This window comes from Haliaeetus albicilla, chromosome 16 (assembly GCF_947461875.1).
Source record: "Haliaeetus albicilla chromosome 16, bHalAlb1.1, whole genome shotgun sequence".
Classification (NCBI taxonomy): Eukaryota; Metazoa; Chordata; class Aves; order Accipitriformes; family Accipitridae; genus Haliaeetus; species Haliaeetus albicilla.
Genome location: NC_091498.1, coordinates 20628714 through 20647375, shown reverse-complemented (window position 1 = coordinate 20647375; position 18662 = coordinate 20628714). Strand labels below are relative to the sequence as shown.

At 43.3% G+C, this 18662-nt stretch overlaps 1 protein-coding gene across 3 annotated transcripts in view; it reads right to left on the bottom strand.

The window, feature by feature from the left end:
* Positions 1-10684, bottom strand: part of SWAP70 (switching B cell complex subunit SWAP70) — a 41645-nt gene extending 30961 nt beyond the window's left edge. The window contains exons 1-2 of one of the 3 annotated variants that reach the window (XM_069803828.1): positions 10510-10684; positions 1972-2112 (exon numbers count right to left, since the gene is read on the bottom strand). In XM_069803828.1, coding sequence (XP_069659929.1) covers positions 1972-2112; positions 10510-10608 — 240 coding nt within the window. In that variant the 5' untranslated portion in view covers positions 10609-10684. Of the gene's footprint in view, positions 1-1971; positions 2113-9317; positions 9339-10509 lie in introns of those variants that run through there. The other 2 variants (XM_069803826.1, XM_069803827.1) reach the window with 2 other exon arrangements.
* Positions 10685-18662: the final 7978 nt, after the last annotated feature.

Genomic DNA, 18662 nt, shown 5'->3' with positions numbered 1-18662 from the left:
TTTTAAACAAAGGAGACGCGCTATGAACCAGTGACTTCATCCCACTGCATGTTGTCTTTTGGCACTGATGTAAAGTCAACTCTAAAAGATGAGATGTCACAACCAAGATTTTTCCAGTCCACAAAGATAACCTTGTGTCTAAAAAATTTCACTAATTTTTAATAGTACATATCCAAACCATTTACAAGCATTTAGTCAGGATTAAATAATTTAATCCTGTTCCTTAACAATTTCATCTTTTAAGACGAACTAATGGTATGGGTGTATCAGGCAATTATTGCACGCCAGATCAGTGTATGAATAAAACAAAACAAGAAACTACAGGCAGTCATGCTCTTTCCTTTCAAGAGAAAGCAAGGCAAGCTTCTTTGTTTTTACCATGGGGCAACAAGGTGCCCCAAAGTACCTAAACACTGTAAATTCACACCAACTTGGCTTACATAGCCAGGTCTTTCATTTTCAAAGTGTAATTTAAATGCAATTGCTCCTCATTTCTGTAACTATTCTTCCTATAAACACCCTTTAACAATAAAGCACGTTTATATTTGAAAAAGCCTTCGAACTCTTTTTTTTCCCCCACTTAATGGCTTGCTACTGCCTACAAATAGTATTAACAAAACCTGCTGTGGTTCAGACTCTACTACTGTAATCCTCTGGTCAAAATAAAGTAAGGCCTTTTCTTTTTCCCCAGAATTTGTATACAAACTGCTTTGTCTCCGCTGAATCTTAAAGGAGCTCAGACAGCCAACACGAAGCAGAAATGAGATCACAAACTTCTTAGGGACAAAGCAAGATTCTTCAGCATCAAACAACCAAGACATTAAGCAGGTACCTTTATGCATATTAACAGCCAACAAATCCCACACATAAAACAGGACACTATTGCTGAGTATGAGAGCAACACAGACTAGAGAAGCAGAGGAGCTGCTAAGTCTTAGCTAGATATAAGAAGCTTCTACTGCTTCCAAGCTGCCAGACTGCATTATATATATATATAACATTTTCCACCAGTATTAAATGTAGATTAAAGCAGCAGCAAAAAATCAGCAAATCAGGCTAAGGAGTTTGCATAATCTGCAATTGCTGCATTGGACTTTTTAGCAGCATGTCAGTTCAGGACTTCTTAACTTTATAAAAGGAAGCAAGCATCTGTGTATCTCTGCAGCCACAACATCAAAGTTTGAGGGTTTCTGGGGCCAGCCCCCAAGCATATGAGAAATCAGTGGTATTGAAGCTCATATGTTTGCACGATCACATGGGCTAGTTATTACTGTCTAGAGCAGTATCTCAACAGAAGTTGTCAGAAAAAAAGCAGGAAGATAGTTTTTGTTTTTACTTTGAAGCCCAGTGACTACCTATCTTAGAACAAGAGGAAAGGAGAGTAGGGGAAACCCTGCTGGCTTTCCAGAGCTTCCCCCCAAAACAAGGCACAACAGAAGACTGAAGAGTGCTCAGACACGAAAGGAAAGAACTTGCAAGACGAAACTTAACAACATTCCCTAATGTCACTCACAGTAACTATTTGAAGGGATCCATTTATTAAAATACCTTGTGAATAGACAGTAAAGATATTTTTGCCCTTCTTGTTTGCAAAGGAGTCTATGACAATATTCTGTTATAGCCATAGTATAAAGTGGGACAACCTGTAGCTCCAAGACACTTTCAAATAAATTCAAGCTGAGGTGCTTTATTAATACGAACATGGTTCTACATTAACACAGCTTAGACAATTACCAGATGTAACAGGAAATAGAAACCAAGGAGAGAAAAAAGAAGTAGAGAACAGTACACCCTTCCATTTTAAGATGTGGGCTCTCCAGAGCACCCGCCCCATCACGACCCCACACAGGCACACTCACAGCCAGAGCGTCTTCACACCAGCATGCTTCCTGCAAGCAGAAGTCTACTGTAAAGACACTCTAATACAAAGCCAATAAAGGGAAAAACAGAACACAAGAATTCAAAACTTACCTTTTCCAAGATAAATTTGTTTAGATAAGGCATGTAACCCTGATTGGAAACTGGTCCTTCATCATCGTCCCTAAAGTGCTCCTCCAAGGCCACTGGATCGTGGGGAACATTTAACACTGTGCACAAGTTGTGAGAAAGGACCTAAGGACATAAGAGAAATCAGTGACATTGCTGTCAGCCTTAACCACGCTGTATTCCCTCCGCAGCAGACCCGTGATTCGCAAAACTACGTGCAAAGTGACACTTTCATGTCAGCACAAGTTCTGCCCCGCGGATTTTTGTCAAAAAACAAAACGTAAATAAAAAAGTTGACTCTGAGGATTCAATGACTTCAGACAGTTGCACGTTTACAGAAGCAATGCGATCACGGATAGGTCTGTTCCTACAGAAGGGCAAACACAGCTACAGAAGCTACCCTTTGTACACATATACTTATGCATTTGAAAACCAGGAGGGGCATGCAGAAACACAGATTGAAATTAGATAGCTATGGAAAACAACCACAAACACCTAGCCTTCGAAATTAGAAATATTTACTATCTAGTGAAAACGAGTAACAAAGAAAACAACTCAATATGTACCCTTAGTTTACAAAGAAATGACCACTCAAATTAAAGCATTAACTATGGATTTCTTCCATCTGCTTGCTTTTGGGTTGCTTCTCAGCATTCACCTCATGTTTCATTTGGCAAAGAAAAAGCAATGTTACAGAAAGGGGAAGGGTTTAGGTGTGCTTCTCAAATTTTTATTTTAAAAAGGTATTTGCATGCATTATGTCAAGAGCTTAACACCCACCAGCACTCATGTCTGTTCTTGAGAAATGACCTTCAAGAAGAGGCTACATGCTTCATCAGTTTTAAGGAAGTACTGAATTATCAAAAACTAACTGGTAGCCAATGCATCTCAACTTCTTCAACTTAGGCTGTTTTGCAAGCACAAACTAATGCCTCAGAGCCTAGCAGCGACCCCTGTGCCACCAGCACTTTCCTAAGAAAGGTGAAGCACCCTCCCTTTTGTTGTTCACGCTGTCTCGAGTCAGGTCAGTCCCGTAACACGCTGCCCACTGGGTCTTAAACACGCTGTCACTTGGGAGCCCTCTCCCCTTGCCATGATGCAGAGTTAAGCCTCTGAAGACCATGTACCGGCTACAGGAACTGGGTTAAGGACTTAACTTCACATGCCAGGAATGGTCTGCGTTGACAAAATGTAACTAAGAACCAAAGGCAAAAAATACAGGTAAAACAAAATTAGGCAGAAGTAAAACAGACTGCATCTTTTGAAAAGGCATGCTGCTTGTGGTATTTTTTTTAAAATCAACAACTAGATGGCACAGACTGCAGCTGAATTTTGGTGTATGTTTTACTTTTTCACTGTGCAGCATAAAATTAAAAAAAAATCAGACCCATATGATGCAAAGAGAAAGCAGTAAAAAAATGTGCAGAAAATTTATAAGCGGGTCTATTTAGGTGAGTAGACATGAAGCGGTCAAGATGGGGTAGCTGGAAAACAAGAAGTGAAAGTCTGAAGTCGTCAAAGCCTAGGAAATCAAACCCATGCCACACACTTAAAATGTCTGGGCTTCCCCCACTCAAAAAAATAATGTACATTTGCTGTTCTTATGTATGATAAGGAGATATGCAGAGTCTAAGAGATAGTTCGCATAAAATCCTACAAAGCCCAAGATGCAAGTTCAGTTCAGAGGAGAATTCCTCTCTACGTACCTCTGAAGTTACACTTTCTTTTAGAAAAGCACACATTTCCATGAGAAATACATATTTTCATTGCCATATGCTAACATTTGGGCCCCTCACTACGGGAAAGACATTGAGGTGCTGGAGTGTGTCCAGAGAAGGGCAACCAAGTTGGTGAGGGGCCTGGAGCACAAGTCTGATGAGGAGCAGCTGAGGGAACTGGGGCTGTTCAGCCTGGAGAAAAGGAGGCTGAGGGGAGACCTTATCGCTCTCCGTAACTGCCTGAAGGGGGGTTGTAGTGAGGTGGGTGTTGTTCTCTTCTATCAGGTAACTAGTGATAGGACGAGAGGAAATGGCCTCACGTTGCGGCAGGGGAGGTTTAGATTGGATATTAGGAAAAAATTCTTGACCAAAAGGGTTGTCCGGTATTGGAACAGGCTGCTCAGGGAAGTGGTGGAGTCACCATCCCTGGAGGTATTCAAAAAGCACATAGACAAGGCACTTCAGGACATGGTTTAGTGGGCATAGTTGATGGTTGGACTCGATGATCTTGAAGGTCTTTTCCAACCTAAATGATTCTATGATTAAGCCACTGGAACTAACCAGGTGCAGAAGCTTAAAAACAGTAGCATTAACCATATCACAACAAAAGCTGTATTTCCCAAAGTAACAAAATAGTATTTAGAAGTTACCACATTTCACACTACCCTCTATCAACAGTGTATCTCCCTTCAATCTATCCTTATTTTTAACCACCACATCGAATCAAGTATTTGAGTCCATGTGATTTACATATGGGGAGGGGAAACATACTATCATGCGTGTTTCCCCTTCTATTTAAGGCTTATGTTGTTATTTATAGAAGACTGCGGGATTCTTGAAGATGAGCTCAGTTTTCCAACCAGACTGTAGTTGCTAATACTATAACTAAAAAAAAATACTCAGCTAATAAAAATATTCTAAAAGCATAACTGATTTAAGCTTATTACCAAAAGAACTTAAAAGTCTCAACAAAAGACCTTCTCATCATGTCCTTTCTACATGCTTCTCTTCTCCCTTTTTTGGCCTTCTTGCTGTGCTTGGGTTGTCAGAAACCTAGGTGGTTTTCCACATCAAGCAACTAATTACCAGGAAAGAATTCCACTTTCAATCATTTTGTAAGATCTGCCTTATCTGCGATCTCTCCTGTGCCCAGTGCTCTCTTTTCGTAACTCAGGAAATTCCTCAGCACCTGCCAAAGCCTGCCATTCTCTAACACGGCCAAGTGCCAGCTGAATTCTTCAGTTGCAGGGTAAGCCTGAAAAATTCTGCACCGAGGTCTCGTTTTGTTTTGTTCTCTCAAAACACATTATCTGGACCATGATATACTCTATTTTAATGATCAATTAAAAAAAACAAAACTAGCAGAGTACTAGGTTAATTGGAGTATGAAAAATCGCTTTGCCTTGCAGAAGCTCTGTCAACCATGAGGAAGTTTTGCACCAGTAAGGATTATTCCCCCTGTGCCCACAGGGTTGCTAAGCAGCTTTTTCTTTCACCACTTAATATGCTCTGGATGCCATGTTTAACAATCTACCTTCACGCCAGAGCCAACTCCTACCTCAGCCCAGAGACTGATCTCTGTGCTGCAGCAAAGGGGTACAGCAGTGGTCCCCAAACTGTAGTCCAGGAGACAGTACAAGCGGTCTGCAAAGGGTCCACAAAACCAGTGCACTCTTGGCACAATTCTTCCATTTTCAATGAAAAGTTTTTTAAGAAAGATGCCTAGTGCTGCCCAAGGAATACTGAAGGTGTTCTGCTCTAAATATAAATAACCATATGAAACAAGGAAGCTGAACACCAAAGGTCATTACAGACTTTGGATTTACTTTATTTATGGCCAGTCTCATGCTGCTTTACCTGGAGTGCAGATCTCCAGCCCAGCTCTACTGCACCACTGCTGCTCCCCTCTGAGCTCCCATTTTCCAAAACACTGATCTTCCAAAACTTTAAGCACATGTTGAATTGTTACCATCTGAGTAGCTCCATTTAACCTAGTCCATAAAAGTGATCTGCGTTTCTAAAGGGAAAAGGAAGATCTGCTAGACTACTTACTGCTCAGCAACAAAAATTTGGCCCAGATGATAGTAGGAGCATTAACAGGGCAGACTAATCCTACAGCGGCTATTGTCAATTTCTTCAGTACTTTTTTCTTTTTCTTTTCCATCTTTCAGGAGGGTCTTCTCCCTCCCCCCTCTCTTCTTAAGATTTTAAAATGTTGGCATTGCAGATCCCGACAGCTCCATTCAGTGGCTTCATGTGAATTCATTCCAAGACATTCTTGGCTCATCTCTCCCTGACATCCATGTCAGCAGCTAGCCAGCCAAAATAAGGCTACTCACAAGTACATTCCCTTTTCCTTTTTTGACCAGTGTGGAAACCAGCACCGTATATGCCCCTTGTCACAGGCACAAAGTCTTTTCAACAAGGGTACGTCTAAGCATACAGTTTCTTGCATCACAGCATCTCTGAAGTACAGCTTCCTTATCCACTCCAGTAGCGAACGCTCCATTCGGAGTCTCATTATTTAGCATTGGGATTAGTGCAGCAACCTCTTTCCCAGTCACACGAGCGTATTCAAGCCCGGCTGAGGTTCCTGACGCAAGCGCCCTTCACCCACAACACCTCTCCATTCCCTCATTTGCTCCCTTCCCCCTTGGGCACTCACAGACCCCTTGTCACCATTTTCAACAACCTCACCCTTCCGCCTGCCTTCATTATCAGCACATCCCTCCGGCCCCCAGTCACATACTGGTGCCAGCCTGCATCTGTCCAGTTGCCAAGGGAACTGCCTTTCTGCCCTGCGGCTCCCAGCCCTTAGGAAGAGCTCCCAGTAAACATCCTCCATCTACTGCACCTTTCTTCTACATCTTCCTCGAAACCAGGTGACAAAACCTCAAAGACGAAGGTTAAACAGGCTGCTGATGCACTGGCAGCTGCTCCTCTCAAGCACAGCATCATGGCCCCGTCGTTTCCTAATGCCCCCCCTTTTAGTCTACAAGCTGCCTCGATTTGCCAGCTCTTCTGGAAGAGGGGCATCCCTCCCCTCGCACCTTAAAGACACGATTCCTCACGGCTACCCTAATACAAATGCTTCTGAGCTCCGTTAATAACGTCAGAGTACAACTCTCTCATAGTGAGTCATAATGACTAATTTCCTACCATCCTTCAATGTTGTACAAAGTCAATTGTCCGTCTGGGGTCCTGCCCACTCGTCACAGGCTCTCAACCTTTCCAGTGCCTTGCTACATTGTTTGAGGTCTTCCTCTCCATTCCGACCATCCCTCTTGCCCCTGATTACACCATTCTTCCTCTTCCCACCAGCTACTGACTTCCCATTTAGTAAAAAGGCAAAATAAAGATAAAAGGTATAATAATCCTGTAACATCCTAGATACAATTTAAGACCAGTTTAAATTTTCTAAGCCTGACTAGTAACTTTGGTCACCCACGTATTATGGGCCTGAACAAGACCGTATTTTCAAAGGTACTCAACATCCATGTCCTGCAGATATCACGCCAGGAACCCAAGACTTTGAAAATCCACCCCAGAGGTAGCACCCAAAACAAAACAAGAACCGCCAAATAACCCCGTTGCCTAAGCAGAGACAAATCACAAAGCAGTGTAAGGAAGCACTTCCAGAGAGTGTAAAAACTAATTGGTATATATTCTTTCCAAGATCCAATCATATGCACACACTACAAGGAGTACTGTTGGCTGCTAAGTGTAACTATGTTTAAAACCAGAGTGTTGCAAGATCTGGATGAAAAGCAGATTGAATGTTGGCACATTACAGAAACTTTAAAAATAAGTCAATTTTAAAATTGCAGATTACAAGAAAAATTAAATTGGATTTAAATATAGGAAAACAAGTATTTGCACATATCTTGTGCTCGAACCACAACAGCAGCTATAACTGCATACACAAAACTTACACTGTAGCCTTGCTGTATCAGTGTTTGAACGTGCTGAAACACACTAACAAAATAACAGTAGTGTCTATACTTGAAGGCCTAATTTAAGAACAGAATACACAAATGATTCTGCTGTTGTAGAAAAAAAGGGTAAGATCTGCAGGCAGCATAACAGTAGAACTTCTGAAGATTACTGATTAGACAAAAAAAAAAAATCAGTGCATACTGGAAGAAGGTAACATTCAAAATTACAGAGAGCGCTGATTTGACTGTCACTTGTCTCAGCAGCTCAGACTACATACAAAAGACACAAATGAATAAAAGACATCTCATGAAATCCTTACTATTTCAAGCAAGTCCTATTTTTTCCTCCAAGTGTTTACGGTTTCTCCAGACTACAAAACAGATGCAACTCACTCACCTCCATCCGTTTGCTCTAGATGTATTAAAAACAATGTGCGATGCAAACCCTCCACAGTAGGGCTTTAGCACCCTAACACACATTAATTTTTCTCTTGGTATTTAATGAAAATGATTTATTTTTATGGAAGGCTCAAAGATCATTTCTAGGTAGAGAAACTAGAAATTGCTCTCTAACAACCAACATGTTACACTTAAGACCTTCTCCGCAACATGATGGCAATACCTTATACTGGATTATACAATTCAAAGATCCATTGTCATTAAGTTTTCCTATTGAGAAGGGAAGAGTTCAGCAAGTCACAGCACTGCATGTTGTTCTCAGAAAACAAATAGATCTTTACTAATTTTTTTTTTATTAACAGGACTTTCACTAAATTATTAAAGATATTTTTCTAATGCCACAGCTCTCTACTAACCCATTTATCAGCAAGCTTCATCTCTCCGTCTAATAGAGGTGCTGTATCTTCCTCATGGTAATGTGGATGAGAAATACTTTATTGTGAAATACCTTTTTAGTACAACATAGCCCTAAATCAATCAGACAGGAACTTGTTTTGCTGTCCTACCTACCCCTTCTGGTGCATCAATGTGAGTCTACTGCCATAACATACACCTTTCCTCCCTAGTAGGACTATCAGTTTGACAGCACAGTCACCATTTGCCACAAAAAGCCTACAGAAGAACACTCTCTACCCTTTCTTGTGTTTCCTGAAAACTAATTCTCAGTGGCCACAGGAGAAGGCAGCAACCTCATTTCAGACTTGGTTCTGCATTCGCAAATCCCACAGTTGACACTTCCCTCAGGAGTCTTTGTATCACAGACAAAACTGCACAGATCCACAAAGACCCTCTTTTTTTTTTTCATCCCTTCTCTCTCACAGATAGACAGCATGAAACATCAAAACTGTTTAGGAAGATGTTTGATAGGTAACAAGGGGACAAGTTTTTTATTCCTTTTCTATTCCTTTTTTATTTCCTTTTTATTTTTTTACCTTGCTCCATCAGAGCAAGCTGTACAAGCCTACAAGCACCCCGGCTGCTTCTTTAGCCATTTATTCACCCCAGCACCTGTGTGAGCACGACAGCTTCTTCGCCGCCCTGCACACCGACACGTGCTGCAGACACACCTCCCGGGTGACTGCACTGAGCACACAAATTGTGGCAGTGCACACAAGGTGTGGTAGCGTGACAGGAAAACAGGATTCCTTTAAAAAGCAGGACAACAAAAAAAAGCCTCTCTGCAACCTACTTCAGTTAGTCCTGCAACACAAATACTCACTTCCATGACACCACCTGTAGAAGACCTGGGACCTGCACACGTTTTCAGCTTGAGGTCACAGTCAGGTCTAGCCTCTTGCCCAACTCCACAGTCACTTCTGGCTGAAGTTAGGCTGTATCTCACAGCCTGATCGCTCCGAGGAAAGAAAAGGAGAAGAGGAACAGGCTGCTTGCAGTACGTTGCATGTTGTGGACACTTATTACATAATGCTGAAAACAAAGTCCATTAGCTACTGACCACACTTGGAAATACCACCCGCAGCACGGCCACTCTCGCTTGCGAAGTTAATCCCACAAAGGGCACCAACTTCAGCTAATTGTTGCAGCTGACAGAACTCCAGCACTCGGTACAAGGACCCACAGCCTCAAATGTCAACAGGTGTTGCGTTCTTATTCAAAATATTTATTTAGCCAGATTCCCGCTATTATTCCCAGGCCAAGACGGTCCCATAAAGCGGGGCCAAGATGGGATCGGATTCGGCAAGCTGCCTGAGAGCTCTTTTAAGAGCACAAACGTTACTTCAGCATATAAGCTAAGGAAAGAATGGCACAGTCGGAGCCCCTTGACTAATTCTCCTGTTTATACGCAAATAAGAGAGCACTGTGGAACCCCGCTCTCCCCTTGGCAAGCTACGAATTTCACTTGGATGCAGCCAACCCCTACGGACGGAACCTCGTGGCTACCCCACCAAAGATTCTGGCCAGAAAGGGTACCGGGGACACGCAGCTGAAAGCGGACCAGAAGCACAACAAGGGTTTGTGTGACACCTCGGGGAGCACAAAGCGCTTGCCCGGGCGGAATGAAAGCGAGCCTCCTCGAGGATGAGGAAGGGCCCAGGCGGCCTCCGGCGGGACGGAGGCATCCAGGAGCCACGGCGACTGACGCTGCCGTGCGACGGACGACAGCCTCGGCGGGGAAAACGTCATTCGCGGCCCCCACGCGAGCTTCGAAACCGGGCGGCCGCGTCCCCCCGTCCAGCCCCGAGCGTGACCGCCTCGGACAGAGCCCCGGGGCCGGCACCCCCAGGCCCGCTGCGGAGGCGGTCGGCGGGGTCGGCCCAGGCCCGCGGCGGGGCCGGCCCAGGCCCGCGCCGCGGCCCCCCACGCCCACGTCGGGCCCCGGCCCCACGGCGCGTCCCCTGGGCTCGCCGCCCCCGCGGCCGGGCCGGGCCGGGCCGGGCCGCCCCACTTGCCTTCAGCTGGGACTTGGAGACCTTCCCGCTGCGGTCGAGGTCGAGGGCGGTGAAGGCGTGCCAGATGGACTTCAGCAGCTCCTCCTTGAGGCCCACCATGGCCGGCCCGCCGGCTGCCGCTGCCGCGCTCCCGCGGCCGCTCTGCCTTCGCTTCGCCTCGCCCGGCCCCGCCGCCGCCGCCGCCGCCGCCGCGCCCGCCCCGGGGGCGGGAGTCCGGCCTCGCCCGGCTCCGCAGGCGCCGCCCCGGGAGCCGCCTCCGCGGCGAGGGCCGAGGGCAGCGGGGGCCGGGGCCGCGCCGGGGCTCGCCGCGGGGTCCCTGCCTCGGCAGCCCCGGCCCCCCGCCGTCGGGGCGGGAGACGCCGTCCGGTTTCCACAGGAGGACACGCTCACACAGCGGAGAGGAACTTTCCCCGTAGACTCTCCCAGCCCCGAGAGTTTCAGACAGCAGCTCGCAGCATGCAGCCGGAGCGACGGGAGCTCAAGCCGAAGTAACGGGGGCAAAGGGAGCTTCACCGCTCGGAGGAGCGCTGCAGAACGTTACCACAAGGAAGCCGTTCTGTTGTTAGGGGTGGTTTTTCGGGTTGGGGTTCGGGTTTTTTTGCGCGTTAAGCCCCTTAAACGCTGTGGGTTCAGAGTGTGAGAGCAGCTGCTGCGTGAGGCCGTCGGATGCCTCCGCAGCCCTTGTGCTTTCCAGCGGCTCGGCCGTGGTGCGTCTCTGCTAACGCCACGGTAGCTGCACCGAGGCCAGAAGCGGCAAGAAGGTAACGCCGCAACGTACGTTACTTTGAATGCTGCATCTGAGGTAATTCACAGGACGCAGCTCATGATCGAGTTAGGGTGTCATTTTCATGGACTTAAGCAGAACCGCTAAGATGCCAAATTCCGGATATCTAGCAACCAAGGATAAAAAAGTTTTAAACTGTTGTCCAGTTTTAGTCTTTATCAGCTGCATCATCAGAACAAAAATAGCACTCTGCAAGTGCAATAGTTCTGGCAGGTACAGCAAGACGACTGTTTTGCACCAGGTGGTGCCGGTTCATTGTGATCCTACTAAGAAAGGCACTCGGACTCTTAAGTACCACTTAAATGCCATTTATTGGAGCTACCACTATAAAGGAGAGGACAGTATAAATCTTACGTTCCTTCAGGTGCTGGGAACCCCAAGCTGTGCAGCATCAACCAGGTCCCTGGTCGAGGTACAGCACATCATGCAGATCCTGCTCGTGGAAAAGTTACACCATTTTGGTCATTCAAGCTATTACAGTATTTTCTTACAATGTATTATGGTTTAACCCTAGCCAGCAGCTAAGCCCCACACAGCCTCTCAAATCACTCCCCTGCAGCAGGATAGGGGAGAGAACCAGAAGGGTAAAAGTGAGAAAACTCATGGGTCAAGATAAAGGCAGTTTAATAGGTAAAGTAAAAAAGCCACACATGCAAGGAAAGCAAAACAAGGAATTCATTCACCACTTCCCATCAGCAGGCCGGTGTTCAGCCATCTCCAGGCAAGCAGGGCTCCATCACACATAACAGTTACTTGGGAAGACAAAAACGCCATCACTCCAAACATCCCCCCTTCCTTCTTCTTCCCCCAGCTTTATATGCTGAGCATGATGACATATGGTCTGGGATATCCCTTGGGTCAGTTGGGGTCAGCTGTCCCGGCTGTGTCCCCTCCCAACTCCTTGTGCACCCCCCAGCCTCCTCACTGGTGGGGTGGGGTGAGAACCAGAAAAGGCCTCGGCTCTGTGTAAGCACTGCTCAGCAGTAAGGAAAACATCCCTGTGTTATCAACACTGTTTTCAGCACAAATCCAAAACATAGCCCCATACCAGCTACTGTGAAGAAAATTAACTCTATCCCAGCCAAAACCAGCACACAAGGAAACAACCCTATACATCATTTCTACTGCCAAACAGAAAGGATGTTAACACCAGAACCTCTTGCTGCATTTTCAGATAGAGGGCAGGCCACGCAGGGGGTATAATTGCAGATACCAAGCGGGAGCTGCCCGCAGGCTCCTCTGGTACTATCAGCCGGGTAAACATATCCCCCGGCCGCAGGGGACACGCAGCCCCACATGGTCCTGGAGGCCAGGCTGGACAGGCAGCGCAGTACAAAACAAGCTGAGTAGGCACAGGCCTAACTTACGTGTATCACTGATCCTCGATGTACAACGGTCTTCTGGTCAGGATCACTACAGATGAGCAGATAGTGAAATCCACTGTAGGAACTACTTTTAATTCTCATACATAATAATTCATAAAATGAGTTTTCTGTATGTGGGAAATTGGAGACTGGAATCATCCACAGATTTCTGGTAATTTTTATTCTTTAGTGTCTTCTCTAGCTTACAGCAAGCAACAAAAATACTCTAGCAATGCAGAGATGTCGTAGTCTCTCAGTAGCACAGTGAACAGTCAAACACAACCTACCTTATTCAGCAGGGTATCCTAGAGTATCCTAGCAGCCTTTTGCCCCTCATTTTTCTTAATGTTTTTCTCCACAGTTTATTCAGGACTTTGGAACCCACAAGCAATTATTTATGCTCTTTCCTCAAGATGGTGTGAACTATGCAATTAACATAAAAGATTAATTGGATTAAACTTCCTAATTAACCTGATTCGCTAACATTATAGCTGTTAATATTACTAGAAACATCTATCATCTTGAAATACATCAGCATTTCTCCAATTTGACCACAGCCATTCCACTTAAGGAAGAAGGAGACAACTTTTGTATCTGCAGATGACCTAAGAAACTATTTCATTTTATTTGGTAGCTGAGCAACCACAAGGTCACCAGCAAATACAGAACATACCTATTAAAGTGCATTAAAATACAGTTAGGTTCTGTGAAATGTCACTGAGGAAAAGCAATTAATATAGTTCACACATGAGTCTCCTCATGGCAGGCACTTAATTTCTGGTGTGAACCAAGTTCAGTGATTTTTAGCAGCTCGTTTTTATAAAAACGAGTGGAAAAATGAAATTAAAACAAAATGCCCTACAAAGTAATTGTAGGGGAAAAAAACCTGTGTGCGCTTCTCTGCGTTCTTTTCACTGGCTTCTATTATTCCCAATTTAAATGACATGCTAAAATTCTTTTCCAGAACGAGACTTGTTTTCCACTAACAATATAAATAGTTGCATTCAGGTCAATAGGTTAATAGTCCATGTTTCATTAAAATTAGTAGTTTACATAAGCCTCAGCTGCTCCAGCTTTTGGTAGGTTAATGAAAAGGATACTTACAAGTTATGCATAAAACTAGTACATGATTTTATATAGACATACTCACATTTAAAATAGTTTTTATAGGATTGAACTAATCGAGCAAAACCAGTTAAACTGAAGTTCATATGCAGACATAAACCTGCTGTTGAACAAAACCTTTGTTTTTTATACTTACCCAAAATAGCTTTAACAAAGATACAGGACTAACTGCACCCACACCCAAAGTGGGAGTTATTTTAAGCAACTCTTCAGTTTTGATGTGCTAGTCTGGATCTTTGCTTACCAAAGACTTTACATTCTAAACCTCTGAAGATAAGATTAACATATAATCCACAAAACATTAATTAATAGTGATCACACTTAACCATGAAGTCCTCGACAGCACTACATAAACTCTAAATTGCTTGTGTGGTACAAAAGTTAAGTTCTGATGCAACTTAACATACTTCTGCTTTTCTTGAAAGTTGTTTGAGATGTCAGCAACTTTATTTTAAATCTGTGCTTACTAATCTTGTTGCCTCACCACAGTTAAAAGCTGAAGGGTGGAGAGAAGTTCAGGGAGGGAAAACTGGCTCACAGTCTCATTGAGTGACTCACACTTTCAGGAAGAATCTTTAGTTAGACCCAGCTGAGGCTCAGCCTTAAGAGGTCAGTCACTTTTCTCTTCCTTCTCCCTGCAGAAGCTTAATTATTCCTTGTTAGCCAAATAATAAGTATTTGTCAGGGAGGTTCTAACCAGAGGAAACATTACACATTTGAACTGTTACTAATTTTGTTTTATGCCACCGAGTCAGTTAAAATGCCATCAAGGAAAGAATTCAGACACATCAACAACTCACAGTTTTCTGCTCATTGTTAGCCCAGAGAAAATCTTCCTGAACTGTGGCTAGACCAGTCATTTTCATTCTCCACAGACAAACTAAATTGAAGCAAACAGAAATTGAAGAACATTACACCAACTTTGTGGCAAACTATTTCCAGTATCTGCCATTTCACAGCGATGTTTCAGTAGAAAGTAAAACTAAAGGAAATGCTAGTGTTCATGATCAACGTGCTACAGTTTCCGAACAGACTAGTCCCACCATAAAACATCTCCAGGAAGCACTGGGGGACAGTGTAAAAAACACTAAGTATATCTGACATTATACCACAACCCAGTCCTCAAGCCATTTGAGGAATTTGTTTTTTCTAGTTTATAATACTTTTAAAAGTAAGTTCTATCTCTGCCCTTATACACATGCCTCAAACATTCTCACTGCAACTATGTAGAAATTAAGCATGAAAATTATTTTAGGTGAAATAAGAAGCAGCATTAGATGCTGAATCAGAATGGCAGCTCAGTCTCTCCTACAAAAAAAAAAAGTTAATTTTCCATTCACTTCTAAGACTTCTAGAGCAATCTTTGAAGTTATTCCAGCAAAGCATACCTACTTCACTACAGTTTTCTTCTATTCATACACATATGCAGAACACATGCATTTCTATTCAAACTTGACAACAGAAACATAATGAAGAGGTAAAACACAGAGCATTAAGCTACCTTTCAGTTCCTCCCTGCTAACACCCATCTTACTCTACACTTGTAGCTGATAAGGTATTTCTCACTAAGTTACAGAACTTGCTGTAGAACAGAATACCGCAGACACCTTACTTGCAGAAAGGAAGAGGAAATTAAATCCAAGGTGTGTGCTGCAGTAACCACTCGATACCATGTTTTGGAATGGAAACTAGAGAGAGAAATGGTCAATGGAAAAAGCTATTTAAGCAGGGTTCGTGTAGAAGACTGTCAATCAATATTGACTCAGTGTCTACAAGACCAAAAGGAAATTAAAATCCAATTTGCTAAGGCATGGAACAAATATATGGGGAGATTTTACCCGAAACATCTTAACACCTAAGTAGCTGAGAGTGAAAAGAGGCAAGAGGAAACAGCTGCAGAAACAGGAAGATCACCCAAGAGCAGTGGTTGTTGAGGCTACTAAAGGTTGGGAACAGGAGGTATTTCTCCCGTCCTCCCCATCCCTATCCTGCAGAACACCCTGCCTAAAATACTTTCATTAGTGGTGTATTCTGTCATCTGTAAATCAACAGATGAAGATGATCTTCATCAGGATGCATGCTGAACACACAGAGTCTTTTCCTGTGCATAACTGGTAATTCGTTAAGAGCAGCAGTTATGTCCATTAGCCCACCGATCTGGCAGTAACCCTGCCAGAGATACATAGGAGATCATTAATGAGAATTAGGCCAGTTATTCTGCTTTCATGCTGAGTCAAACAGAGAAATCAGTTCAGACCAGCACGATTATTCAGATGTCATGCTAAATATTGATGCTGTGTATTAGAATGGAGTCAAATGACTGGCAAAAGGAAGATCTTTGAAACCAATTCTTCAGATTTTGCAAGACTATCCAGAATCTCAGATAATTTTTAAGTGTGTACAATCTCAGACCTCTGAGCAACATGTTAAACAGTAATAAATTGCTTCCTTTTTAATTAGGCACAGCAATATTCTCTCCCCAGGGAACCTCCCTTTCCCCTGCCACAAAACCCATTATACTTTGGGAAGACAGCATCTTCATCCAATTTCAACTGTTTAAAAAGAAGTGGGACCTTAATTTCCTGTGTGCTGTCCTGCCCAGTCGCTGCTTCTTCCTGCTTTCTTTCTGCAGTGTTTCTTGAGAGCAGAAGGTATGTGTCAGCTTAGCAGCTGTGCTCTCTCAGACGGTCTCCATGGTTCACTGAAAGAAGGTGAGGTTCAGGCAGGGAACAGCCCTACTTTTGACTCTTGCTGGCCATTGCTTTAGACACCAGTCCTCAAGCACATCTATAGCAGTGATATTCATAGGTAGCACACATGCACAGATTTATTAAGTGTGCATACCTGTTATATACGAAATCACATATATGGTGAAATCACGAGGATGCTGTTTCCAAGCCTACAGAACCAAGGGTGGGGGGGTGGGAGTGGTGGGGAGGGGGTGGTGCAGATGAAAAAATAAAAGTCAACACTTACCTGAACTACTGCTGGCAAGAATGCACAATCACTACTGCAGAACAAGATAGTGGCTTCTAACAGTGAAGGTTGAGCATCATATTAGCACACAAAATACTTTAAAGACAAAAATTCAGTGTACAGTTGACTATTTTGTCCAGCAGGTGTTGCTGGAGACTACAAAACACATTAAAGACAGGGTCAAGCTGGTAAGCTTTAGGTAGGGAGTCCAACAGTGCATAGCACTTCCTCCCCCCAGTTCAACAAGGATAGGATGACTGAGTATACTTTTATTCATTAAAGTTTTCAATGTTATAGTGTAAAGTAATGCAATCTATGAAACTGAAATTCTATTTTCAGATATACAAGCAGTGCCTACCTCCATTTCTAGATGGGAGGTAAAGCTTGTCTGTAACTTCATAAAAAAGCCAAGTAGTCAGTAAGTTTTTCAGGTTCTACATCTTACAAATTCAGATCCATCTCAACTAAAATATGTTATTAGGTCTGTGGTAATCAACAGCTTGTATCCAGAGGGGGGGCACTGGGGGAAAGCAGGAAATCAGCAAGCCAATAGGACACTTGGAAACTGCAAAAAAACCCCAAACTAGACAAATGCTGTGTATCAATACCTTAAAAACAAAACAAGAGACTAAGATGACCTTAATAATTCTAGCTGGTTAACCATGTGTGAATTCATGGCAAAATTGCTGGGAGTTTGATATACAATCTATGAAAGTAGAACAACGATTTCTAGTTATGCTACAGTTCCCAACTGGAAGGTGCTAACTTCCCTTTACAGACATACTCCTTCCTCCTCCATCTGTTGGCCTTCATGGCTATAATGGACCAGTAGTATGCATGACTATCACAGTATTGTTTTCTGGAAAAAACATTCTCCAGGTAAATCCAATTGTGTTTCAACAGTAATGGCATAAATAGAATTTCATACAGTATTGGAAAACCATATGCAACTCAAAATATTTTTAAAAATACAACATTTATTATTTGATTATAATGGTTTAGCCTGAAAAACAATGAAAAACTAAGGATCATCAATATTTCTACAGGTAGTCCATGGAAAGGTTTGATTCACAAGATGATTATCCAAAAAGCGAATCAAGCCTTGGCACTTGAAATTCACATTAAGAAGTTGGGGGGGGGCAGTTAATACTTTGCTGTTTCCAACAAGAACTAGTTTTGTACAGTCAAATGGAAGACAATTCATCCACAAATAAATCATTTAGATGGAACAATTTCAGAATATTCTTTTGGAAAGCAGCATTTGTCAGTGCTAAGTGGTGTCATGTCATTACAGGAAACTAATTCTGTAAGAGCTTTAGTCCACCACACTGCACAGTCTTTGGGCACAAGATGCAGCAAGACTAGACAGGTAGTGTTGTCCAGTAACATATCACTAGAAGATGGATTACGGACACTGGATTTGTATTCAAAGACAGAAGACAAAGAAGCAGACAAGTATCTAGAGGAGGTGGGGATTTGAAATACCTGCTTTCAGTTATTTTTAGGTTCTCTTTCTGCGTAGTTCTTCAAGAAGTCACGTACTCTGATGAAAAAAGTTGAGGTACTATGCTACCTCTGTATTGGAAAATTAAATTAGATGAATTCACGGGAAAAATGGTTAAACATTAGATGTAGCTATTTTGAATAACACATTTGCCACCCAACCTTAATGCTTGCTTCTTCAATTGAGATAAAGCTTTCTTCTTGAAGAGCTGAAGCTCATCTTGTTACACCACGGTTGGTAGAATTTCTTTAACCGACATCGACTTTCTACATTTTGTGGGAGGCTAGCAGCTTCTTCCACCTGAAAAGGTGGCTTGCTTAACTACATACAAGTTTTGCCCAAATGTTGTTTTTGCAATAAATTCATAAGCTACCAGAATTACTGTAACATTTTTTTCTCT